The sequence below is a fragment of the Carcharhinus amblyrhynchos genome, unplaced genomic scaffold, assembly GCF_965287045.1.
Source record: "Carcharhinus amblyrhynchos unplaced genomic scaffold, sCarAmb.v2.hapA scaffold_37, whole genome shotgun sequence".
NCBI lineage: Eukaryota > Metazoa > Chordata > Chondrichthyes > Carcharhiniformes > Carcharhinidae > Carcharhinus > Carcharhinus amblyrhynchos.
Genome location: NW_027649778.1, coordinates 4792463 through 4820434, shown reverse-complemented (window position 1 = coordinate 4820434; position 27972 = coordinate 4792463). Strand labels below are relative to the sequence as shown.

At 50.0% G+C, this 27972-nt stretch overlaps 1 protein-coding gene across 2 annotated transcripts; it reads right to left on the bottom strand.

Annotated features, from left to right (window-relative positions):
• Positions 1–27972, bottom strand: LOC145362202 (zinc finger FYVE domain-containing protein 1). 2 transcript variants are annotated; one of them, XM_080218261.1, is made up of 11 exons: positions 27684–27972; positions 23061–23565; positions 19656–19873; positions 17787–17893; positions 14745–14853; positions 13042–13139; positions 11399–11516; positions 7611–7781; positions 5442–5622; positions 1767–1877; positions 1–1467 (listed from the first exon to the last, which is right to left on the bottom strand). In XM_080218261.1, the coding sequence occupies exons 1-11, from the start codon at positions 27789–27791 to the stop codon at positions 1235–1237; spliced, it is 1959 nt and encodes a 652-aa protein (XP_080074387.1). In that variant the 5' UTR covers positions 27792–27972; the 3' UTR covers positions 1–1234. The 2 variants fall into 2 exon arrangements, with proteins under 2 accessions (XP_080074387.1, XP_080074388.1); XM_080218262.1 differs by having other exon boundaries at positions 3–1467; positions 5457–5622.

Below are 27972 nucleotides of genomic sequence, written 5' to 3'. Positions count from 1 at the left end.
CACAACCCCACCCAGGCCCTACCCCTCTATCCTTACATATTTTACCCACTAACCCCTCTAACCTACACATCTCAGGACACTAAGGGGCAATTTTAGCCTGGCCAATCTCCCTAACCCGCAATTCTAACAGGGTAGATTCAGAAAGAATGTTCCTGATGGTGGGGGAGTGAGTCCAGAACTAGGGGTTATACTTTGAGGATAAGGGGTAAACCTTTTAGGACTGAGGTGAGGAGAAATTTCTTCACCCAGAGGGTGGGGAATGTGTGGAGTTCACTCCCACAGAAAGTAGTTGAGGCCAAAATGTTGTGTGATTTTAAGAAGAAATTAGATATAGCTCTTGGGGGCTAAAGGGATCGAGGGATATGGAAGGGGTGAGGTGGGGAGGGGGGGGTCAGGATATTGAATTTGATGATCAGCCATGACCAAAATGAATGGTGGAACAGGCTCGAAGGGCTGAGTGGCCTCCTCCTGATTCTAGTTTCTGTATCTTTCTCCTTTGGGCTATCAGGGTAAGTGAAAATCTCTTTTTTTAGGGCCAAGGTGTGAAATGTCCCCCCCCCCAAATCCACCCCATCCATCCCAGATGCAGAGGAACCTGATCGCTACGTGGCAACACCTCAATTGGAGTTACCCCCACCCCCTGAGGATTGCCCTGGGGGTTTGGGGGGGGGGGGGGTTGGTAATTGGGGATTGAAGATTAACTTCCAGGTCACTGCGGCGAGTGACCCAAGGGGGAAAGGTCACACGAGGCTTTATAAAGTCATTGGCCTCATGGGAAAAAAAATATACCACGACTCACACTGAGAATCGACCAATCAAGTTGGGAGCAAAGAGTCTGCTTCGGATTTTTTGATTGGTCGTGGGGCGGGAGTGTCATAAAGGATGGACGCATCGGTTGGCCAATGGCAGAAGGGGCTGGGCTGAGATGGTAGGTCACATGACACGACCTCCAGGGATACGCCCTCAGGGGTCGGCAGCCTCGGGCGTGTACCTCAGAGAGTCGGCCATTCTGTCCCCTTTGAGCTAGACTGGAGTCAACCCTCAGCCCATCCCCCTGCCCCGCACGGCCAACTGGGTATTCCAGCAGGGATAAGGCGGGAGGGAGCCTTGCGAAACGTTCCGGGAATCTGACTCCTGCTGCAAGAACACAGCGACCGATCTCGGCGTCTCTCACACGCGAAGCTTCGACGGGAAGGCCCGAAGTGCCGCTAGGCCTCAAATTCCTCCCTGGGCCTCAAAGCTCCCCTTCGTTCTCGCTGCAGTCCATGCAGACCCTGACTGGATGGTCCCATCCCCGCGAGGGCACCGGCCTCAGCTCCGGGGAGCACTGGCTGCAGAAGCCTAGGCCGCAGGCCCGGCAGTGGTGTTTACCCGTCGTCCCAGTAAAGGGCTTTTCACAGCGGTGACACTTGACAAGCTCGTGATCCGGCACCCAGTAATCAGGTCTCGCCACGTCCTTGACAATCCCTGCAAAAAGGACAAACACACGTTATTAACCACCTCTTACCAAACAGCCAACACTGCCTTCCTCGGCCTAGCTGGGGTACGGTTGCCACGGACACCAGCATCTCCTCCCTTGCTGAAAAATCACGATGGGCCGATGTCAGCAGGCTATTCACCAGTAGGAGGCATCACAGTTCGACATAGAGAAAGACACAGCCGGGGCCTTTCCCCGCATGCTCCCCCGAGACACCCAGCTTGTAACCCTGAGGGGAACGGGCCAGTTCCCTAAGACAAGAGAAATAACCCCTCCCACTCCCACGTACCGAGGGGATATTCGACTGCAGAAGTCATGATGTCCAGTGTGCTTTGCGCCACCTCTGTAATCCTGCGAGCCATTAACCCTTTGCCTTCCCTGGCTGCTTCCAGCTGTTTCCCTGGAAAGAGATTCAATAAGGTGAGTGAACAGAGGAAAAGATTTCCAGCCTAAGGATTATTCTGCGTCGGGGGCAAGTACGGCCTTCATTAACCCTTCCCTAATTACCCCTTGTTACCACCTTCCAGTAGTTCATGTGGGCATCGCTGGTGGGGCCCACCATGTGTTGTCCATTCCTAATTGCCCCCCTTGAACTGAGAGTCTCACTCGGCCATTTCAGAGGGGCAATTAAGAGTCAACCACTTGGCTCTGGAGTCACACGTAGGCCAGAACGGGTAAGGGTTCCTTCCCTAAAGGGACACATAAGAAATAGGAGCAGGAGTCGGCCATCTAGCCCTTCGAGCCTGCCCCGCCATTCAATAAGATCATGGCTGATCTGGTGGGTCAGTTCCACTTTCCCGCTTTCTCCCCATAACCCTTAATTCCCTTGTCTGTCAGAAACCTATCTACCCGTGACTTAAATATATTTAGCGAGGCAGCCTCCATCACTTCAATGGGCAGAGAATTCCAGAGATTCACCACCCTTTGAGTGAAGAAGTTCCTCCTCAATTCTGATCTAAACTGCCCCCCCACCCCTTATCTCGAGGCTGTGCCCTGTAGTCCTACTATCCTCTCTAAGCAGGAAGAATCTCTCTACCTCTACCCTATCCATCCCTTTCATTATCTTATACATCTCTATAAGATCCCCCCTCATCCTTCTAAACTCCAACGAGTACAGACCCAGTCTATTCAATCTCTCTTCATAAGACACTAGTGAACCAGATGGGTTTTTACAACAGTTGTCACGATCACTGAGACTAGTTTCCAATTCCAGATTTAATTCATTGAATTTAAATCCCGCCAGTGGCAGGATTTGAACCTGTGTCGCTTGGATCATTAGCCCAGCCTGCTAGCCCAGTAGCAACACTAGCATGCTGCCATCGATCTCACAGCGGTCAGCATACATCACCAGGTAACACAAGATCATTTCAATGATTTGTGGGGTGGCACAGTAGCACAGTGATTAGCACTGCTGCTTCACAGCTCCAGGGTCCTGGGTTCGATTCCTGGCTCGGGCCACTGTCTGTGTGGAGTTTGCACATTCTCCTCGTGTCTGCGTGGGTTTCCTCCCACAGTGCAAAGATGTGCGGGTTAGATCGATTGGCCGTGCTAAGAAATTGCCCCTTAGCGTCCAGGGATGTGTAGGTTAGAGGGATTAGTGAGTGTAATGTGTAGGGATATGGGGATAGGGCCTGGGTGGGATTGTGGTTGGTGCAGACTCGATGGGTTGAACGGCCTCTTTCTGCACTGTAGGATTTCTATGATTCTTGACCCTTAACCTTTCCGCTGTAGCCTTCCAAATGCTTATGAAACCTCTGGGACCAAATAGCTGGTTAATATTCATTCATTCCTGGGAGGTGGCCCCCGCTGGCTGGGCCAGCGTTTATTGACCATCCCTGGTTGAAGGGAGTGTCCGGCCATCTCAGGGGCAGTTCAGAGTCCCCCACATTGCTGTGGGGATATAAGTTGGTGAGTCCCCGACTTGTCAATTCTTTTCTCAGAGGCCACCAGTCACCTTACCGGCACAGCGCTCCGCCAACATCACTCAACACATCCGATCGATGGAAACACTTAGAGACAGCTTCCAGTTCCAGCTCCCTTCACAGCTGCCACCGGGATTTGACATCCCGATCCGAAGCTTTGGCAGAGTTTACTTGGACCACCCGATAGCGCCTCAGTCACCCCGCGGAGAATCTCACAGGAACGATCCGTGATCGACCCTCCGTATCCGGCTGCGCCCCTCTCTCTGTAGCTGGACGGGGGCCCCAAACCCCACCACCCCTCCCCCACTCCACTCCCGAGACTTGATCGCAAAATCCCAGTGGGCTGCCATTCCCAGTGCTGAACTGAGGGATAGCCGCTCCGGCCAATCCTGACACACTCACAATCGCATTGCGGTCAGTGGGAGCTTGCTGTGCACAAATAGGCTGACAGCTTTCCTACATTCCAGAAGTGACTACATTCTTAACACTGCTGCCTCCTAGCGCCAGGGGTCCCCATTCAGTTCTAGCCTCAGGGTCGCTGACTGTACATTCTCCTCGTGACTGCGTGGGTTTCCTCCCACAAAGAAAGTCTCAACACCAGGTTAAAGTCCAACAGGTTTATTTGGCAGTAAAAGCCACTAGCTTTCAGAGCGCTGCCCCTTCATCAGGTGAGTGGGAGTTCTGTTCACAAACAGGGCATATAAAAACACAAACTCAATTTACAAAATAATGGTTGGAATGTGAGTCTTTACAGGTAATCAAGTCTTAAAGGTACAGACAGTGAGAATGGAGAGAGTGTTAAGCACAGATTAAAGAGATGTGTATTGTCTCCAGACAGGCCAGTTAGAGATTTTGCAAGTATAGGCAAGTCACGGGGGTTACAGATAGTGCGACGTGAACCCAATCTGTAACCCCCATGACTTGCCTATACTTGCAAAATCTCTAACTGGCCTGTCTGGAGACAATACACATCTCTTTAATCTGTGCTTAACACTCTCTCCATTCTCACTGTCTGTACCTTTAAGACTTGATTACCTGTAAAGACTCACATTCCAACCATTATTTTGTAAATTGAGTTTGTGTTTTTATATGCCCTGTTTGTGAACAGAACTCCCACTCACCTGATGAAGGGGCAACTCTCAAAGTTAGCGGCTTTTACTGCCAAATAAACCTGTTGGATTTTAATCTGATGTTGTGAGACTTCTTACTGTGTTTACCCCAGTCTAACACTGGCATCTCCACATCTTTCCTCCCACACGCCAAAGATATGTTGGTTAGATGGATTGGCCGTGCTAAATTGCCTCTTAGTATCCAAAGATGTGCGGGTTAGCGAGATTAGATTGGTTCCACGGAAGAGGAACTTCTGTAACAAGGACAGATCAGAGAAGTTGGGATCGTTTTCCTTGGGGAAGAGAAAGGTGAAGAGAGATTTGATTGAGGGGTCTGGACAGAATGGATAGGGAGGAACTTCCCATTGGTGAGATTTTCCAAGTATGAGGGGGACACGAGGAGAAACATTTTCACTGGGTGAGTGGTTAGGATCTGGAGGAGCACGGTGGCACTGCTGCCTCAGAGCGCCAGGGACCCGGGTTCGATTCCTGGCTCAGGTCACTGTGTGTGGAAACTGCACATTCTCCCCGTGTCTGCGTGGGTTTCCTCCGGGTGCTCTGATTTCCTCCCACGTCTGAAAGACATGTAGGTTAGGGGGATTGGCCATGCTAAAAGTGTGGGGATAGGGTGGAGGAGGGGGCCAGGGTATGATACCTTGTCAGAGAGCCAGTGCAGATTTGATGGGCCGAATGGCCTCTTGTGCACTGTAGGGGATTCTATGAGGAATGTACTGCCTCAGAGCGTGTTGGAGGCAGATTCAGAAAAGGGGAACTGGATTCTGATCGGATTTTACAGAACAGGGTGGGGCGCACTGAGTAAATTGTGCCTTCAGGGGGCTGGCACAGACATAATGGGCCAAATGGCCTCCTTTTGGCGCTGCAATCAATTACTCTGCGGTAAGCGGCAGCAGAGACAGAGGCGGTGACTATTACCTGCGCTGCTCCCACCTGTTCTGTAGCAGTCGTCACACACACGGACTGCAGTTGTACCCCATCCCCTTTCTGGGACCAGCATGGTTTTACTGGAGCAGTTATCACAGCAACCCTCTCCACAGCAGCGGCAGTGATGCTTACGCTCCCCGTCTGCAAAATTTTTCTTGCATTGATGGCATTCCTGCAAAACAAATGTAAAATCTAAAATCAGAACTTCGTTACGTTGAAGGGACCGCAAGATCCCGGTTCTGCCCGAGATCTAGTGGCGGGGGGGGGGGGGGGGGGGTGGCAACTGGCCCCCATTTTGCAGCAGCTGCCTCTCAGCGCCAGGGACCCAGGTTCGATTCCAGCCTCAGGTCAGTGTGTGTGGAGTTTGCACATTCTCCCCATGTCTGCATGGGTTTCCTCCCTGACACTAAGGGGGTTTAGCAGGGCAAATGTGTGGGATTACGGGAATAGGGCCTGGGTGGGATTGTGGTCAGTACACACTCGATGGGCCCAATGGCCTCCTTCTGTACTGTAGGTGGCTATGATTCTCTTGTGAATCTAACTATACCGCAGCGAGTAGGACACTATTACCTGTGGCCTTTACTACTCACTCCCTGTATTCCATTCCCCAAGAGCTCAGACCTGTTTGCGCTAAATGTTTCTCACTCGCTGGTTTGAATTCCCAGAGAATCTCTACAGTGCAGGAGGTGGCCATTCAGCCCGCACTGACAACAATCCCACCCAGCCCCTATCCTCATAACCCCACACATTTACTCTAACAGGCAATTGAGAATGGCCAATCCACCTAACCTACACATCAAATAGCACTGCTACCTCTCAGTGCCAGGGACCTGGGTTCAATTCCTGACTCGGGTCACTGTCTGTGTGGAGTTTGCACATTCTCCCCGTGTCTGCGTGGGTTTCCTCTGCGTGCTCCAGTTTCCTCCCACAGTCCAAAGACGTGCTGGTTAGGGTGCATTGGCCGTGCTAAATTCTCCCTCAGTGTACCCAAACAGGCACTGGAGTGTGGTGACTAGGGGGATTTTCATAGTAACTTCATTGCAGTGTTAATGTAAGCCATACTTCTGACTAATAAATAAATTTTAACTTATCTATTGGACTGTGGGAGGAAACTGGAGCACCCGGAGGAAACCCATGCAAACATGGAGAGAATGTGCAAACTCCACACAGCCAGTGACCCAAACTGGGAATCGAACCCCAGTCCCTGGAGCAGCGCTACCCACTGTGGCACTGTGCTGTTAGAAAGGTGCTACAGAGACACAAGTTGTTGTTGTTGTCTCCTGGCCTTCCCAGTCTCAGCCTTTGCACTGTAGTGAGGGGCAGTAAGGCAGAGTACAATCACCCACCCCAGGGGGGGCTTTGCCCTCATGGTTGTGTGGTGGGGGGGGGGGGGGGGTGGATGTGGAGGAAGGAGTTGTGAGTGATACCCCAGCCTCCAGCTTTCAAACAAACCCAGACCAGTGGATATTCTGAATGGTTTTGGATCCAGAACACAAATATCTTTATCTCTCGGTGACTGGGAACGAGGAGGCCATTCAGCCCCTCTCTGCCCTCCCCATTCAGCCCCCCCATCAACTTTTCATTTTTGCCAAAGGAAAGAGTGAACAATAAGAGACTGGCATTCATATAGCACCATGTCCCAGAAATTGAGTGTTGGAGATTCAGCAGCTGATTTGTGCACAGCAGGATCCCACAATGAGATCATGAGCAGATCACCTGTTTTAATGGTGTTGATTGGGGGGATAAATACTAGCCAGGACAGCGGAGAGAACCCCCCCCCCCTTCCACCCCCAACCCCTTCAAATAGTGGCCAGGAATCTTTACCATTGACCCCACTGGGGCAAACTGGGTCTGATTTAAAAGGTCTGGTCTGAATGACCCCTCTGACAGTGCGGCACTCCCTCGGCACTGACCCTCTGACAGCGCGGCACTCCCTCAGCACTGACCCTCTGACAGTGCGGCACTCCCTCGGCACTGACCCTCTGACAGCGCGGCACTCCCTCGGCAGTGCACTGGGAATGTCGGTAGGATTTAGTGCTGAGTTCTGCAGTATCCTCCGCCCCCCCCCCCCCCCCCACCCCGTTCCTACGGCACTGTCGCCTGGATGGTGACAACAACCCAACAACACATCTTGCGTTTCGGAGAAGGGGTTAGACTCACGGTGATCTGGGAGTTGGGTCTCCAGTACTCTGGAGCCACCTGGTCCGTTAACCAGGCGGTGATCGCCTTGGTGGGGCCCGCGCTGTACTCGGTAACTGACTGGATCATCGAGTTTACCCCATCCAAAACCCGCTGAGCTCCGTTACTGTTATCCTTGAGAAAGGCCTCATTCTGAAACATAAAAATGTTATAAGGGAGAGAGAGAGAGAGACTGGTATTTACTTCGTGTCTTTGACAACTGCAGAGCTTCCCAAAACCTTTACATCCAAAACACATCACCACCAAGCGTAATACAGCGGCTATTTTTGTTTAATTCATTCCTGGGACATGGGTGTCACTGGCTGGGCCAGCATTTATTACCCATCCCTAGTTACCCTTGGAGGGCAGTTGAGAGTCAACCACATTGCTGTGGCTCTGGAGTCACATGTAGGCCAGACCGGGTAAGGACAGCAGGTTTTAAAGTTTGAAGTTTATTTATTAGCCACAAGTAAGGCTTACATTAACACTGCAATGAAGTTACTGTGAAATTCCCCTGGTCGCCACACTCCTGTTTGGGTTACACCGAGGGAGAATTCAGCACGGCCAATGCACCCTAACCAGCACGTCTTTCAGACTGTGGGAGGAAACCGGAGCACCCGGAGGAAACCCATTCCCACAATGGGTTACCAGTAGATTCTTAATTCCAGATATTTTTTATTGAATTCAAATTCCACCATCTGCCGTGGTGGGATTCGAACCCGGGTTCCCCAGAACATTAACTGAGTTTCTAGATTAATAGTCTCATAATACCACTAGGCCACACTGAACCAGGGACCCGGGTTTGATTCTGGCTCGGGTCACTGTCTGTGTGGAGCCTGCACATTCTCCCCATGTCTGTGTAGGTTTCCTCCGGGTGCTCCGGTTTCCTCCCACAGTCTGAAAGACGTGCTGGTTCAGGTGCATTGGCCATGCTAAAATTTTCCCTCAGTGTACCCGAACAGGCGCTGGAGTGTGGCCGCTAGGGGATTTTCACAGTAACTTCATTGCAATGTTAATGTCAGCCTACTTGTGACACCAATAAATAAACTTTAAAGTAGGAAAAGCAGCAACAGCATGATGGCACACAGCAAGATCCCACAGACAACGATGTGATCCGTTTCTGGGTGACGCTAATGGAGGGGCAAATATTGGGACCCCCAACACTGGGGAGAGAGAGAAAAAGAAAGGGGGAAGGGAGAGACAGAGAGGAAAAAAAAGGTGGGGGGGAAGAGAGAGAGAGAGAGAAAGAGAAAGGGGGGAGGTGGGCAGGAGAGAAAAGGAAGGTTGAGGGATATCCTTGTGTGATTAATCTCCCTGTGTCTCTCTCCTGGGTCCCCAGCATAAAAACAGCATCAGACTGGGTTGGCCCGTCCCTGTCTGTCACCTAGTCCCTGGCCAACAGGCTGGGTGCTTGTCACATTCTGCTCCCCTCGCCTTCTTCACAGACAGTTAAACGCTCGTTCTGGCCATTCTCACACCCCCCGCCCCCTTGCCGCTCCGCTCCCCACAGCCTGTCACAGACCATCAGTATCCGGGAAGCATTAAGTGTCAGCCAGTGCCCGAGGCAGCAAAGCTGTTTACAACCCATGTCTCTCACTCACTCACACGCTTGCTGTGTGTGAGCGAGGGAGTCTCAGGCTTGTTAACACAGCCACTGGACCGTGAGGAGACAACACAGCTGGAGGGCACGGGGAGGGTACACAATTCACACAAAGCCAGGGGCAGGGTCTGTCAACCCTGGCAGAATTAACAAACCCAACCCCCCCCACCCCACCCCCAACCTGCTCCAGGCCTTCCAGAGACACTTGGCGCCGCCGTGTCATTTAGGATGTGAATCACTGGATGGTTACAGCACAGGAGGCCATTCAGCCCATTATATCCATGGCCAATTTCATTGCACTCGGGATGGGAGCGTACCCGGCTTGGGAACGCACGACATTGTGTGTGCCAATGCCATAACCAGTCGGCGGGCACACTCAACTGGTAGACCCCACCACCCCCCCCCCCCCCCCCACACCCCACTGTGACAATCACACGGGTAATTTAGCCCATTTTAAAGTGGCCAGTTGTTGAACATGTGGCCAATTTGCCAGGGACCCTCACATTTTGGTTCAACGCAGGGACGGGGTGCAATGTCAGGGGTCCCAGGTTAACGTGCTGCTCAGACCCTGTGCCGTTTTTCTGGTGGGATTTAATTTTTCACGGCTCAGCAGTTCTGAGGGACAGTGATCTCCACCCAACCCCCCCCCCCAACCCTCAGCGTTGCCCTCTTCCCACCCTCCCTCGCAACACTCCCAGCTTTTCACAGCACACATTCCCTACTGGCCGAACTGTTAAAATCGGCCAGTGTAAAATTGCATTCCGGTTCTGATTGCGGTAGAAGTGTTTTGCACTGGTTTCTAGACGCTTCGAGTGTGCACGTAGCGATGGACAGGAACTCCAGGCCCACGTTGACCCCTCTGCCGGAGTAATTCTTCGAGTGAATGCGTCTCCACCACACTCTCGGACAGCGCATTCAACTAACTATCGTCTTTCCCTGTGTCTCCATCACTCCTTTTGCCAAATCACCCTCAATCATAGAACCCTACAATGCAGAAAGAGGCCCTTCAGCCCATCGAGACTGCACCAAACACAATCCCACCCAGGCCCTACCCCCATATCCCTACATATTATACCCACTAATCCCTCTAACCTACACATCCCTGGACTCTAAGGGGCAATTTCTTAGCATGGCTAATCAACATAACTCGCATATCTTTGGACTGTGGGAGGAAGCCAGAGCACCCGGAGGAAACCCACGCAGACATGAGGAGAACATGCAAACTCCACACAGTGACCCGATCTGGGAATCGAACCCAGGACCCTGGGGCTGTGAAGCAGCAGTGCTAACCACTGTGCTACCGTGCCAACCACAAATTGGTACTTTCTGATTGGATGAATTCCTGGAGGGCTGATCAGGTGACCTTCCAAAGCCCTGCCCTCACACACCCGTCATTGGTCCCACAACAATCTTCATCAGCAATTCCCCCCACCAACCCCCAAACAAATCAATAGCCCACCTATTGGGCTAAATCCAAATTCTCAATACTTTTCCATTGGTAACAAATGAGATCAAAACACAGGACTCAGGACAAATAACAGACTAGAAAGCAAGCTGGCTACAAACCAGAAAATAGATTATAGGGGCTAAAGTAGTCAGACTGATGAAAATGTATTTATTAGTGTCACATTAACACTGCAACGAAGTTACTGTGAAAATCTCCTAGTCGTCACACTCCCGTTCGGGTACACTGAGGGAGAATTTAGCACCTAACCAGCACGTCTTTCGGACTGTTGGAGGGAACCGGAGCACCCGGCGGGAAACCCACACAGACACGGGGAGAACGTACAGACAGTGACCCAACCCGGGAATCGAACCCGGGTACCTGGTACCGCGAGGCAGCAGTGCCAACCACCGTGGGACTTGGATGTCCAGAAGGGTGTGTGTTGGGGCCACTGTTGCGTATGGGGCTAAAGGGGAAGGTTGGGTGGGGGGGGGGGGGGGGGGGGGGGTGGAGATTGGGATATTGAATTGGATGAACAGCCATGATCAAAATGAACAAGGGGGGGGGGGGGAAGCAGGCTCGAAGGGCCGAATGGCTACCTCCTGCTTCTAGTTTCTACGTTTGAGATTTCCTTTCTCCCCCTCAGAGCCGCATCTTAGAAGGTCAAATCTTCAATTCTCAGAGAGACTCCTTGGCAATAAGCTTGACGTTGTGTAGCGTGCTTACCCCCAGCCACACGTGTCTCAACTCGGGACGTACAACTGAAGCTTCAGGATCTTGGTTTCCAACCCAGTACTGTCTGCTCCGGTAGATAATCCCACAGTTCGGACATTCCAGCACGTACCTGAGAAACAAATTAAGACAAGGGTCTGTTTCTGTGCTGTAAACCTCCACAACATCATGATGTGGATATGCCGGCGTTGGACTGGGGTAAACACAGTAAGAAGTCTGACAACACCAGGTTAAAGTCCGACCGATTTATTTGATAGTAAACTCACAACCTTTTGGGGTTTGTCCCTTCGTCAGGTGAACGGAGAGTTCTGGCCTCAGACAGAGCATATAACAGCACAGACAGTTTACAGATTACTGATTAGAATGTGAATTTTTACAACTAACCTGCTATTCAAGGCTTAGAGAGGCCGACAATGTGAGTGGAAGGAGCACTGAGCCCAGGTTAAAGAGATGTGTATTGTCTCCAGACAGAGTCGCTGAGCAGAGACTGATAGCCAAGTTCCGCACACATGAGGACGGTCTCAACAGGGATCTTGGGTTCATGTCGCACTATCTGTAACCCCCGTGACTTGCCTGGGTTTGCAAAACCTCACTCACTGTACTGTCTGGAGACAATACACATCTCGTTAACCTGTGATCAGTGCTCCTTCCACTCACATTGTTGGCCTCTAAGACTTGAATAGCAGGTTAGGTGTAAAGATTTGCATTCTAGTCAGTAATCTGTAAACTGTCTGCAACCTCAGAGCCCCAGTAAAGCTACCTATCCATCACTGTTCCTGTTTTAACATTTTATTTCTCACTACTCTCCGTTTGTCTTTACGATCATTCAGAAATCCGAGTGTGGGAAAGACACCCTGATGTTGGGAGCAGGTCCGTGAAGGATTGGGTCACATCCGGTAACTGTGAAATCAGGTGATGGTGGTTAAGGATTGCCCGATGGAAAATTGTGGGAAGTCGGGAAGGTGGGAGGAGGAGAGGAGTTCCGCCGACTCCGAGGAGAGGCGAGAGTCAGTAAGTACTGAGTTCAAACGTGATGATGGAGGAATGGAAGACTCGCATTTGCATAGCGCCTTTGACCCAGAGACGTCCCAAAGCGCTTTACCATCACGGAGACCGTTTGTAATGTCGGGAAACGGGGCCGCTAAAGTGTGCGCCCACCGTGATCGCAAATTTGAAAAAAACCACACGGTGCACAGCACGATCCCAGAAAACTGCAGCATGCAGAGCAAGATCCCAGAAAACTGCATTGTGTTAAGGGTTTTTTTTAAACTCGAGAAAGGGGATTGATTGAGGGCTAAACTTGAACAGGAATGAGACACCACCCCCTCCCCCACCACACCCAAAAAGGGCAGAGGGGACCCCGAGTTTAAGGTTTTCTCCAGAACGTGAGGTCCCCGGCAGTGCAGCACTCCCATACTGGGCAGGCTTTGAGATTTGGCGCTGTCCCACAGGGACATTGTTGTGGGGGGGGGGGGGGGGGCGGTGCTAAAGGTACTAGCGGAAAGGTATCTCCTCTTCCGTCTGTTGCAAGGGGGGGGTTGCATCTATTCGACTGGTTTTGGGGGGGGGTGCGGGGACCATGCCCGCATTCCTACCCTGCCCAGCTGACCCCACTCTCCACCATGGCGGTCACTCACCCTGACCAGGCGTACGTGGCGAGACCGAACCATTTGCTGTCTGTCGATGCTGAGGTTTTGGGACTCACAGCAACCTCCAGTCCCCGCTCGTAGCACACCTGGGGGGTCACAGCAGAGAAGGGTTCAGAACTCAGCCACCTCTCCTCGCCCCCCACCGCCCCCACACACTCCATACATTAGAATCTGGGTGGAGGCGGCCATTCGGCCCTTCGAGCCTGCTCCACCATTCAATAAGACTCTGGCTGATCTGGTGCGTTCCGTCTTCCGAGTGTTCCGTCCAAAGCACAGAATTCTCTTACAGAAACTGATGGAGAACAGGTCAGGAAAACATTTCCTTCCCCTGCCTCGCTGCATAAAAACTACGCACCATCCTGACTTGGGAATCTATCGCCATTCCCTCACTGGGACAAAATCCTGGAACTCCCTCCCTAACAGCGCTGTGGCTGTACCTACACCTGCAGTAGGTTCGGCAGCAGCTCAGCACCACCTTCTCAAGGGGGCAATTAGAATCCTAACAGTGCAGAGGGAGGCCATTCAGCCCCTCAAGTCTGCATCGACTCTCCAAAAAAGCACTTCCCCACCCCATTACCCATGAGATGGCACAGTGGGTTAGCACTGCTGCCTCAGTGCCAGGGATCTGGGTTCGATTCCCGGCTGGTGTCATTGTGCGGAGACTGCACATTCTCCCCGTGTCTGTGTGGGTTTCCTCCAGACGATCCGGTTTCCTCCCACAGTCTGAAAGACGCGCTGGTTAGGGTGCATTGGCCGTGCTAAATTCTCCCTCGGTGTACCCGAACAGGAGTGCGGTGACTAGGGGGATTTTCACAGTGACTTCATTGCAGTGTTAATGCAAACCTACTTGTGACACTAATAAATAAACTTGAAATTTAAACTAACCTGTGTATTTAGCGTGGCCAATTCATCTAACCTGCGTATCTTTGGGCACCAAGGGGCAATTTAACGCAGCCCATCCATCTAAATAGCACATCTTGGGACACCAAGAGGCAATGTAGCATGGTCCATCCACCTAACCTACACATCTTTGGACTGTGGGAGGAAACCGGAGCACCCGGAGGAAACCCATGCAGACATGGGGAGAATATGCAAACTCCACACAGACAGTGACCCGAGCCGGGAATCAAACCCGGGTTCCTGGCACTGTGAGGCAGCAGTGCTAACCACTGTGTCAATATTAAATAAATAATAAAGTTTAAAAATCCTCCTCCCCTCTTGGTTAATTCTCTTCAATCCTGGGACCTCTGGTTTTGACCCTCCCACTTTCCAGAAACTCATTCACTCATCAATAATCCCTCACATCTTTGAAAGCCTCTCTACTAAATCTCCCTGACCGCTCCTTCTCCAGGGAGATGGAACATCACTAACCCGAGGCTCCAGGGTTAATCCTCCGGGGGTTCGAACCCCATCACTGCTGCAATTTAAATTCCATTAATAAAATCCAGAATGGAGAGCTGGTCTCAGTAACGGTGACCGTGAAACTATTTCCCACCTGGTTCCTTTAGGGAAGGAAATCTGCCATCCTTACCCGGTCTGGCCTACAGAGCCACAGCAATGTAGCTGACCCTCAACTACCCTCTGAAATGGCCCAAGGGGGGACACACCCAATTCAAGGGGCAATTAGGGATGGGTGATAAACTCTGGTCTATCCATCGCAGGAAAGAGTGCAGAATTGAGAGTGGCCTTACCCTGCAGATGAGCACCTTGTTGTTGTACTGGTGTGTGTATCGACACCGTTTCTTCGAGGTGTGACTGACGTTTTCCTTTATGTGGTTCATATTCCGGGTACAGCGTGCCCTGCGATAACAACAAAAAGATCAGTAACATTTCCTTTCCCGGTTACCCTCTGCACCTCATTCACTCAGTTACTGTCTAATCTGATTTATTATTGTCACGCGTATTAACATACAGCGAAAAGTATTGTTTCTTGTGCGCTATACAGACAAAGCATACCGTTCATAGAGAAGGAAAGGAGAGGGTGCAGAATGTAGTGTTACAGTCACAGCTAGGGTGTAGAGAAAGATCAGCTTAATGAAGAAATCACATTGTTCGAGAGCTTGAGTGTTAGAATGAAGTTTTAGAAGCACAGAATGGGAGTAAATGTTAGAATTCGAGGGTATACTGGGCACAGCTTGTAAGAAATCATTTTGCTCCAGCACCATCTCGGACATCATGTTGGGAGCAGCGCAGATTTACGGGATATTGTCAAGAGGAGGATAGGATTGGGTGGGTTTGGATTGTTTTCTTTGGAAACCAGGAGGCTGATCCTCGAATCCCTGCAGTGCGGAGGGAGGCCATTCAGCTCATCAAGTCTGTGCTGACTATCCAACAGAGCATCTTACCCAGGCCCTATTCCCTTAACTCCATGTATTGATGCCATTAATCCGTCGAACCTTTATATCTTTGGACACTAAGAGGCAATTTAGCATGGCCAATCAACCTAACCTGCACATCTTTGGACTGTGGCAGCAAACCCATGCAGACTCGAGGAGAATGTGCAAACTCCACACAGACAGTGACCCAAGCCAGGAATCGAGCCTGTGTCCCTGGGGCTGTGAGGCAGCAGTGCTACCACTGTGCCACTCCAAGTGTGACAAGGGTTTCTGCCTCTTAAAAAAATTGAGGGCAGCACAGTGGATAGTACTGCTGCCTCAGTGCTGGGGACCTGGGTTCAATTCCCGGCTTGGGTCACTGTCTGTGTGGAGTTTGCACATTCTCCCCGTGTCTGCGTGGGTTTCCTCTGGGTGCTCCGGTTTCCTCCCACAGTCTGAAAGATGTGGTGGTTAGATTGACTGACAACACTAAATTGCCCCTTAGTGTCCCAGGATGTGTAGGTTAAAGGGATTAGCTAGATAAACATGTAGGGTTACGGGGATAGGGCCTGGGTGGGATTGTCGTCAGTGCAGATTTGATTGGCTGAATGGCATCCTGCAATGTAGGGATTCTATGATTGAGATGCCTTCACCTCAAAAAGGGCAGCATGGACAAGTTGGGCTGAAGGGCCTGTTTCCATGCTTGAATATGAGTAAGGGTAAGGAAGGATTAGGCTGGATAACTTTGCTTTATATTCATTCATAGGACATGGGCAGCACATTTATTGCCCATCCCTAGTTGCCCTCGGAGGGGCAGTTGAGAGTCAACCCCATCACTGAGACTCTGGAGTCACATGTAGGCCAGACCGGGTAAGGACGGCAGATTTCCTTCCCTAAAGGAACCAGTTGGAGGTTTCCAACTGCCGATGGACTGGAGATTTTTGATGGCGGGTTCAGAAGGAGGAGTTAGCATAATTAACACTGCTTAATCCCATCCCAGGGTAAATACGTGGGGTTAGAGGGATAGGGCCTGGGTAAAATGCTCTGTTGGAGAGTTGGCACAGACTTGATGGGCCGAATGGCCTCCTCCTGTGGCAATTCTATGTTCTGTCTCCTCATTTCCAAAGACGAGATTGGCAGAGACTTTCCACAAAACTCCCTCAGGGAAATATTAACTGCCAAATACACAGCACGGAATGAACAGTGAAACATCCTGTCGGAGCGTACCAGTTTGCTTCCTTGATGAATACTTGTGGGACATTGACACACACGGTAGAGGGATAAAAGGTAATCAACTGCAGCAATAATATCTATTTAACCCTCTGGAATCTTGCCAAGACACAGGCTGTCGAAGTTTTTCAACTTGCACTCATCAGGAGTGATTCCTCAGAGGCAAAAGTCGCTTCCCCAAGATTCCTTTATTTACAAGATCCAACAATATTACACCGAGTGCTCTCAGTCTGCAGTCTCCACCCAGAGTGCCAGAGGAACTGACACTCCTGTTTCAGTACAGATCATGGGGCTATCTGATTGAACCATCAATTTGGCCCTTACTCAGGGAGTTCATATTCAAGCATAGGAGGTTTACAGCATGGAAACAGGCCCTTCAACCCAACTTGTCCATGCTGCCTTTTTTTAAAAGCCCCTTTACTAGTCCCAATTGCCTGCGTTCAGCCCATATCTCTCTATACCCATCTTACCCATATAACTGGCTAAATGCTTTTTAAAAGATAAAATTGTACCCGCCTCTATTACTACCTCATTCCAGACACTCACCACCCTCTCTGTGAAAAGAATTGCCCCTCTGGACCCTTTTGTATCTCTCACCTTAAACCTATGCCCTCTAGTTTTAGGCTCCCCTACCTTTGGGAAAAGATATTGACTATCTAGCTGATCTGTGCCCCTCATTATTTTATAGACCTCTATAAGATCACCCCTCAGCCTCCTAAGCTCCAGAGAAAAAAAGTCCCAGTCTATCCAGCCTCTCCTTATAACCCAATCCATCAAGTAGCATCCTAGTAAATCTTTTCTGCACTCTTTCTAGTTTAATAATATCCTGTCTATAAGCAGGCCAACCTCAATGGCCTGGTTAAAAATCATAAGGACAAACTCAAGAATACCAAATTTCAAAACAACCAATCACAACAATTTATACTATGGGAGAAAAGGACGGTGATTGGTCAGCAAGTTAACTCTGATTGGCTGTGACCCCACCATGTCTCAGATTTTGAGGGGGGGTTGATATGATCTCGGTTTTGTGATAGTGACCTCTACCTCACTGCCAGAGGAGTGCAGAAAGTGGAGGTCCCACCTGGAAGGCGCTGGGGGTGGGGGGAGCAGCTCTTCAATGGAGTGGGGCTCAGAGGAACAATTGGATCAATTCTACACCCTCCCCCCCCCCCCTCCCCGAGGACTCACCCACAGCTGAGACAGACGTTGGAGCAGCTGAAATATTCATCGGGGAAGAACGAGGTGGTCGCAATTCGATCGTCCGTTATCTCACCATTAAACCTCATACTCAGAGCCTGAGGGAGGGGGAAAACACACAGAGGACTGAGTCACAGATAGAAAGAACACACATTCTAAAAACTTCTTCAACAAGCTCAGCATCACCCACGTGCTTTACAATTAATGAAGCATTTCATTTTTATCATAAAGAATCCCTACAGTGCAAACAGAGGCCATTCGGCCCATCGAATTTAAATTCATTTATATGCTTCACAAATCAGCTTACATTAACACTGCAATGAAGTTACTGAGAATCCCTTCGTCGTCACACTAGAGACTTAGAGGATGAGAGGTTTGGATTTTTATAAGTTTGAACATTGTACAGGAGAGAAAGATGAAGGAAAGTGGAGAGATCTGTACTTTAGTGATTGTGGTAAATAATGTGTTAAGGCAGGGGACTGTGATCTTTTCCACAAACACCGTGAGGAGAGCAGATTCAGAGTTCAGAAGGAGCAAAAGTCCAGAGTGTGGAGACCATAGTAGCAGAAGGTGATAACAAAATAAAAAGCTTTTAAGGTAAAGTTTATTTTATTAGTGTCACAAATAGGCTTACATTAACCCTAGCAAACAACAACCCACTCACCACCACCAACCACACCACCACCAACCCCCCCACCCCCCCCCCCCCCAACCCCCCACCCAATAGCTGGCTGATGGTGGGGGCTCAGATAGTTTATTTTATTAGCGTCACAGATAGGCTTACATTAACACTGCAATGAAGTTACTGTGAAAATCCCCTGGTCACCACACTCTGGCGCCTGTTCGGGTACACTGAGGGAGAATTTAGCACCCAACCAGCACGTCTTTCGGACTGTGGGGGGAAACCGGAGTACCCGGAGGAAACCCACGCAGACACGGGGAGAATGTGCAGACTTTGCAGACAGTGACCTGGGAATCGAACCCAGGTCCCTGGAGCTGTGGGGTGGCAGTGCTAACCACTGTGCTATCGTGTATAGACACTTATGTAGCAAATGCAGCAGCCAACTTCTGCACAGCAAGATCCCACAAGCAGTAACTGGATTATGGTGTTTAAGTGACAGTGATCGAGGGATAAATATTGGTCCCAGGACACTGGGGAAGTGGGGGCGGTGGAATATCTCTCCTCCTCTTCATAGAATCCTGACAGTGCAGAAGGCCATTTGGCCCATCAAGCCTGCACTGACCACAATCCCACCCAAGTCCTATCCCCATATCCACATGCAGATACCCTAGCTAGTCCCTCTGACGCTAAGGGGCAATTTAGAATGGCCAATGAACCTAACCAGCACATCTTTGAAGCGTGGGAGGAAACCGGAGCATCTGGAGGAAACCCACGCAGACACGGGGAGAATGTGCAAACTCCACACAGACAGTGACCCAAGCCGGGAATTGTCCCTGGAGCTGAGAGGCAGCAGTGATAGCCACTGCAATGGCAAGAACGTTTATTTATGAGTGTTACAAGTAGGCCTACGTTAACACTGCAATGAAGTTACTGTGAAAATCCCCGAGTCGCCGCACTCCAGCGCCTGTTCAGGTACACAGAGAGAATTTAGCATGGCCAACGCACCTAATCAGCTCCGCACTGTGGGATTGGGAATATCGGCTGAGAGGAGAGGTGAGCCTTGAACCCACAATCTGGAGGGGCTGGGGAGTTGAGTCACAACCTCCTCCCCCAGGTCATGACACCTTCCCACTTAAATCTCCCAGAATGGGAGGCCGTTCGGCCCTTCTCGCTCACGTGGACGTCAATGGAGTTATGCTATTCATCCCCAGCCCCAGCCCTTCCCCCGCCAGCGTTACCTTCAGCGCGTTGTAGACGATGCTGGGTGGTCTCCGAGAGCGGGTCGAAGTGTTGCTGGTCCGTTGACGGACCATCTCCAGGAAGCTGCTGAAGTTGGTGGGTGGCACCGTGGTCCTGGTGCCAACGTACTCCACCGAGTTGAAAGCTTCGGTGCTTAAATCCAGCTGGTGGAACCTCTTCTGGAGCAGCTGCTCGGCGCCCCCTGGAGTCCGGGAGTCTAGGGGAGGGTCAACACAGCAGCTAAGACCCTGAGCCCCTGTGATTCGCTACACGGCAGCTTTGTAAAAACAGGCTCTGGTCAGGTCAACATTCACCACCCATCGCTAAACCACATCGTCTGGCCACATCAGAGGGCAGTTAAAGAATAAGCCCATAAGATATAGGAGTACAATCAGGCCATTCGGCCCATCGAGTCTGCTCCGCCATGGCTGTTAAGTTTCTCAAACCCATTCTCCTGCCTTTTCCCCATAACCCCAATCCCCTTATTAATCAAGAACCTATCTATCTCTGTTTTAAAGACATTCAATGACCCGGCCTCCTCTGTGGCAATGAATTCCACAGATTCCCCACCCTCTGGCTGAAGAATTTCCCCCTCATCTCAGTTCTGAAGGGTTGTCCCTTTACTCTGAGGCTGTGCCCTTGGATCTGAGTCTCTCAGACTAATGGAAACATCTTCCCCATGTCCACTATATCCAGGCCTCTCAGTATTCTGTAATTTCAATGAGATCCCTCCTCATCCTTCTAAACTCCATGGAGTACAGACCCAGAGCCCTCAAACACTCCTCCAGTATCAAACTTTTAATTCCTGGGATCATTCTGTAGAACCACAGACTGGGTAAGGATTTCCCTCCCTAAAGGGGACATTACTGAACCAGTTGGGTTTTTACGACAATGGAGTCACGGTCACAGTTACTGAGAACCAGTTTCCAATTCCAGATTTTTATTAATTAAGTTTAAATTCCACCAGTTGCCACAGTGGGATTTGAACCTGTGTCTTCCTGAGCATCAGCCTGGGGTCTCTGGATTACTAGCCTATTGACATAAGACCATAGGAACAGAATTGGGCCACTTGGCCCATCGAGTCTGCTCCACCAATCAATCATGGCTGATATTTTTCCTCATCCCCATTCTCCTACCTTTTCCCCATTACCCCTGAGTCCCTTATTAAACAGGAACCTATCTATCTCTGTCTTAAAGACACTCAATAACCTGGCCTCCACAGCCTTCTGTGGCAAACAGATCCGTGATGTTTCATTATGTGACCTGTAACCCTAACAATATGTACTGGGCAACTGGAATCTCAGCCAAACTCCCTCTCCAACAAGCTCCAGATAAAGTTAAGAAAGTCCCACCAACGCCTCTACTTTTTCAGAAGGAAATTTGGCGTGTCCGCTACGACTCTCACCAACTTTTCCAGATGCACCATAGAAAGCATTCTTTCTGGTTGTATCACAGCTTGGTATGGCTCCTGCTCTGCCCAAGACCGCAAGGAACTACAAAGGGTTATGAACAAAGCCCAATCCATCACACAAACCAGCCTCCCATCCTAGGGAGGCTGGAAGAACAGCCTCATCTTCTGACTGGGCACTTTACAACTTCCCGGAGTTCAACAACTCCGGAGCCTGAACTCCCCCCACCACCTTCACCCCATTTCCATTTATTTTATTTCTTCTTTTCATCCATTTTTACCATCCTTCTTTCATAGAATCCCTACAGTGCAGGAGGCCATTTGGCCCATAGAGTCTGCAGCAACAATCCTACCCAGATCCTATCCCCATAACCCCATGCATTTACCCCAGCTAGTCCCCCCAGACACAAGGAGCAATTTAGCATGGCCAAGCTACCTAATCTGCACATAGAACATTACAGCACAAACAGGCCCTTCGGCCCACAAGTTGAGCCGATCATATCTATAACTCTCAATCCCATTACTCATCCAGAAGTCTCTTAAAAGACCCCTCCACCACCACTGATGGCAGCTGATTCCACTCACTCACCACCCTCAGTGAAAAACTTACCCCCCCCCCCGACATCTTTGGACTGTGGGAGGAAACCGGAGCACCTGGAGGAAACCCACGCAGGCACGGGGAGAATGTGCAAACCCCAAACAGACAGGACCTGAGGCCGGAATTGAACCCGGGTCCCTGGAGCTGTGAGGCAGTAGTGCTAACCACTGTGCCACCGTGGGGGTGCAGTGGTTTGTCCAGGGGATCTGTGGTGGTTTTCCTGGTATCACTCCTGCCGTTTAGCCAGCTCGAACCCTGGGTCAATTCTCCCTGGGACCTGCTCGCTGGCCTCGCTCCAACGCAGATCGTGGATCAGTCGGTAAAATCCAACTGACACTCACCAGGGGAGGAAAGGGCACAGCAAACAAGTTATCAGTTCATTCACAAATTGAACATTTAAAAATCTTTCAGACCAGCCTCTCGTGTCTGTGGAGACTCCACACAGACAGTGACCCAGAATCGAACGTGGATCCCTGGTGCTGAGAGGCAGGGAGTGTGGAGTCTGCACATTCTCCCTGTGTCTGCATGGGTTTCCTCCCACACTCCAAAGCAAGCTGGCGCTGGAGCCAGGCAACTCCTTGTGCCCAGCATACCTTCTAATTCTATCTTTTACTCTTGTTCTAAAACTTTATTCTAACTCTTAAACTCTCTAATAATGCTTTAATGCAACATCTTACAGGTTTGACACACAAATCCGAGGTCATGTACCAACCGACTCAAGAGCAGCTTCTTCCCTGCTGCCGTCAGACTTTTAAATCACAGAATCATAGAAACCCTACAGTACAGAAAGAGGCCCTTCAGCCCATCGAGTCTGCACTGACCACAATCCCACCCAGGCCCTAACCCCATATCCCACCCACCAATCCCTCTAACCCAAGCATCCCTGGACACCAACAGGCTATTCCTTAGCACGGCCAATCAACCTAACCCGCACATCTTTGGACTGTGGGAGGAAACCGGAGCACCCAGAAGAAACCCACGCAGACACGGGGAGAATGTGCAAACTCCACACAGACAGTCACCCAAGCCAGGAATCGAACCCAGGTCTCTGGAGTTGTGAATTCGCAGTGCTAACCCACTGTAAAACCCCAAGGTTTTACCTCGCTGATATTTCCCTACACCCTAGCTACAACCGTAACACCACATTCTGCACCCTCTCCTTACCTTCTCTACAAACGGTATGCTTTGTCTGTGCAAGAAACAATACTTTTCACTGTTAATACATGCGACAATAATAAATCAAATCAAAATACGTGCAGGTTAGGGTGGATTGGCCATGCCAAATTGCCCTCGGTCTAAAGCGCTGTGACGCCACAGGTCAGAGTTCAACCCCTTGGCCCTCCCCCCACCGATCCGGTAAAGCCCGTTTCCGCACCCCCCAACCCCGGCGGTGCTTACCACAGCCCAGAATCTTGGTGTTGGCAGTCTCATGGAAGATGATGAGTGCAGGCCCCAGGCTGGACAGCGGTACCTCCAGGCCGCAGCGGTCAGAGACGGCCTTCAGCTCACTGGTGAAGTGTTTGAGGTAGGCCTGGGAGGCATTGCCCAGGAAACAGAAGAGGTCGTTGTGCAGCCGCTCGGCGCGGGTCCGGTATACCACCACGTCGGAGACGGCCAGCACCTTCAGGAGCAGCCGCAGCCTCTGGCTCTGCCGGCTGGTGGCCCCCAGCAGGCCCTCGGTGTCCAGGAGGATGAGGGAGAGCAAGGGGTCAAAGGCCGCCCACACCCCCACGGTGCAGGAGTCCTGGGTCTCCGAGGTGCGGAATACCTCACGGCCTTCGAAGAAGGTGGCGTTGAGAGTGTGGGACTTCCCATCTCCCGTGTTGCCAAATATGGACAGGACTTTGACAGCCTTCTCATCGGATATTCCCAGTTTCTCCAGAAAGCTTTCCTCCTCCGTCACCTGGCAAAAGAAGATGGCACATTAACCTAGTCACTCCCAACTTCCAACACTCAAACCCAGCCTCTTGGGCACAAATATCCAGATCCATATTCCCACCCTGGACATACTCTTCCATTGGGAAAAGGATCCAACCGAGACCCATCTGTTGGATACATCTACACTTCCCATTGCCTTGGGAAAAGCAACCAACATAATTAAGGACCCCACGCACCCCGGACATTCTCTCTTCCACCAGGAAAAAGATCCAATCAAAACCGCAAGAAACTACAAAAGGTCGTGAATAGCCCAATCCATCACACAAACCAGCCTCCCATCCATTGACTCTGTCTACACTTCCCGCTGCCTCGGCAAAGCAGCCAGTATAATTAAGGACCCCACACACCCCGGACATTCTCTCTTCCACCTTTTTCCATTGGGGAAAAAAATACAAAAGTTTGAGATCACGCACCAACCGACTCAAAGCAGCACAGTGGTTAGCACTGCTGCCTCAGCGCCAGGAACCCGGGTTCAATTCCCGGCTTAGGTCACTGTCTGTGTGAAGTTTGCACATTCTCCCTGTGTCTGTGTGGGTTTCCTTCAGGTGGTCCAGTTTCCTCCCACACTCCAAAGAGGTGCAGGTTAGATGTGATTGGTCATGCTAAAAACTGCCTGTCAGGGGAACCAGCCAGGGTAAATGCATGGGGTTATGGAGTTAGGCCTGGGTTGGATTGTGGTCGGTGCAGGCTCAACGGGCTGAATGGCCTCCTTCTGCATTGTAGAATTGTATGATTCTAAGAACAGCTTCTTTCCTGCTGCTGTCAGACTTTCTCTACACCCTAGCTATGACTGTAACACTACATTCTGCACCCTCTCATTTCCTTCTCTATGAATGGTATGCTTTGTCTGTATAGTGCGCAAGAAACAATACTTTTCACTGCACACTAATGCATGTGACAACAATAAATCAAATCAATTCTTTTATATATTCTATGAATGGTATGCTTTGTCTGGAAAGCGCACAAAGAAACAATATTTTTCTCTGTATCCTAATACACATGACAATAATAAAATCAACATCCAGGTCCTAGGCCAGTCCAAGAGTAGCATTGAGCTCCAATTACAAATCTGCTAGTGATTTACTCCATGCATGATTAATATGACCAACATATGTCACCTACACAGGTGTCATTACCATGTTGCTACAAGAAAACACATGTTTTGCCACTGGGCATCTCTGCTGCCAAAGAATCACATTTAATTCTGACCATTTTAAATGTTGAATAATGTTCTTAAAACAAAGTTTAAAGTTTATTCATCAGTGTCACAAGTGAGGCTTACATTAACACTGCAACGAAGTTACTGTGAAAATCCCCTAGTCTCACACTGAATGAAAATTTAGCATGGTCAATGCACCCTAACTAGCACGTCTTTTGGCCTGTGGGAGGAAACCGGAGCACCTGGAGGAAACCCACGCAGACATGTGGAGAATGTGCAGACTCCACACAGTGACCCAAGCTGGGAATCGAACTCAGTCCCTGGTGCTGCGAGGCAGCTGTGCCAACCACTGTGCCACCCATCAACTGGTGCCAGAGTTACGTCCTGTAGTTGGACAGCAGCCATGATCTTATTGAATGGCGGGGCAGGCTCGAAGGGCTAGATGGCCTACTCCTGCTCCTATTTCTTATGTTCTTATGTAGCAGCTCTGCTACTCAAGGCAGTTCAGGTGCTTTTAACTGGGGATATTAGAGTCATAGAGGTTCACAGCATGGAAACAGGCCCTTTGGCCCAACTTGTCCACACCACCCTTTTTTTTTAAACCCCTAAGCTAGTTCCAATTGCCCATGTTTGGCCCATATCCCTCTATATCCATCTTACCCATGTAACTGTCTAAAGCTTTTTAAAAGACAAAATTGTACCCGCCTCTACTATTACCTCTGGTAGCTCGTTCCAGACACTCACCACCCTCTGTGTGAAAACATTGCCCATCTCTCCCCTTCTGCATCTCTCCCCTCTCACCTTAAACCTATGCTGTCTAGTTTTAGGTTCCTCTGCCTTTGGGAATAGATATTGACTATCTAGCTGATCTGTGCCCCTCATTATTTTGTAGACCTGTATAAATCACCCCTCAGCTTTCTGCGCTCCAGGGAAAAAAAGACCCACGCCCAACAATTTCCCCCTCTAGTCCTGCAGCAAGTCACTAACACCTCTACTTTCTCAGAAGACTAAGGAAATTTGGCATGTCAGCTACAGCTCTCACCAACTTTTACAGATACACCATAGAAAGCATTCTTTCTGGTTGTATCACAGCTTGGTATGGGCTCCTGCTCTGCCCAAGAGTGGTCAGAGTGGTCCACCACGCAAACCAGTCTCCCATCTATTGGCTCTGTCTACACTTCCAGCTGCCTTGGCAAAGTAGCCAGCATAATTAAGGAACCCACACACCCCGGACATTCTCTCTTCCACCTTCTTCCGTCAGGAAAAAGATACAAAAGTCTGAGGTCACGTACCGACCAACTCAAGAACAGCTTCTTCCCTGCTGCTGTCAGACTTTTGAATGGACTTACCTCGCATTATGTTGATCTTTCTCTACACCCTAACTATGACTGTAACACTATGTTCTGCACTCTCTCGTTTCCTTCTCTATGAGTGGTATGCTTGTCTGTATAGTGTGCAAGAAACAACACTTTTCTCTGTATGTTAATACATGTGACAATAATAAATCAAAAGATCCTTAGACAGCACCTTCCAAACCCACGACCACTTCCATCTAGGACAAGGGCAGTAGATACATGGGGAACACCACCTGCAAGTTCCCCTCCGAGCCACTCACCATCCTGACTTAATTTAAGTCTATTTATTAGTGTCTCAAGTATGCTTACATTAACATTGCAAAGAAGTTACTATGAAAATCCTGATCACCACACCCCGGGTGATTCGGGTACACCGAGGGAGAATTTAGCATGGCCAATGCACCCTAACCAGTACGTCTTTCGGACTGTGGGAGGAAACCGGAGCACCCGGAGGAAACCCACGCAGACACGGGGAGAACATGCAGACAGTGACCCAAGGCTGGAATCTAGCCTGGATCCCTGGCGCTGCGAGGCAGCAGTGCTAATCATTGGCCAATAAGGTGGCACATTCTTTTATCGTCAGTATTCAAACCTGTTCTGCCAGTGATAGAATGTAGAAGCAGGAGGCCGTTCAGCCCTTTGAGCCTGTTACTCAATTGGATCAAGGCCTACTCCTGCTGTGAACTAAACTGTTCGTGGAGGCGGGACTGAGACTTTTAGCCAGAGGTAAACAACTGCACACAGATCTTTAATTTTTGAGATTTAGGAATTCTTGGGGGGGGGGGGGTGTTTACCCCCAACCAGCCTATCTGCAAGTCACCTTGTTTCTACTCCCTGCCACAGTCAGTAACGTACAGCACCTTTAAAAGAAAGGCAAAAAATAATCTCCTTTAAGCACAGCACTGCCCCTTTGAGAGAGAGAGAAAGTATTTATATAGCGTCTTTCATAGCCAGTGGAGGGGAAAATGTCCTCATTGTCCTGATGCAAGGGGCTAAATGTGTGTACAGCAAACTCCCAGAAACAGAGAGTGACCATACAGAGATTATATAGTTTTAAAAAAAAAAGCTCTCGGCTGTAAATCGAAAGTGTCAGAGGCCTGAGGATACAGGGGTGGTGTCGCAGTTTACTGGGAACAATGTTACCGGCATAAAAAGTGTAGCCATTTCCCCCCCTCCCCATGGAAGCAATCGGGATAATTGTTCCTGAATGTAACAAAACAGAGACATGTAGCAAAATGGGAGCGAACAAATGTTATTGTAACAAAATGTTACTTGTAGCAAAATGTTACTGCAACAAATAGGTGTTACTTGCAACAGAGACATGTTACCTGTAACAAAATGTTACTTGTGGCCAAATGTTACTGTAACAAATAATTGTAACAAGTAATTGTTATCGCAACAAATGTATCGCCGACTAATTCTCTCTGTTCAACACCGCGGCCGCTACCAGGAGGGAGGGGGAGAATTCGAGTCATTTCCAGCCGGAACTGCCTGGAAATGGACAAAAAACAACTGCATCGCTCCCATCTCCCCCTCCTTCTCCAGCCCCAATTAATCTTTTTCTTTTACCTGTAACGTTTCATTCTCATCCACCAGCAAGAAACTTTTGCTGCTCTCTGCTGTGTGAGCGTTCCTGATGTTCAGCTCTCCCATCTCATTCAGCAGCGAGGAGGACATGTTTTCTCTCTCTCTCTCTGCCTCTTTTTTAAAATAAATATAATAAATCGTCTTTTTTCCTCCCCACCTTCGGTCCTCACTCAGCCCAACAAAGCCAGGGCAAGCGTTCTTTCACAACACAAGCCTCCCCACTCTCTGAGAAGCCTGGTTAGCGTACATACTGCCGCAGGAAGCAACAACA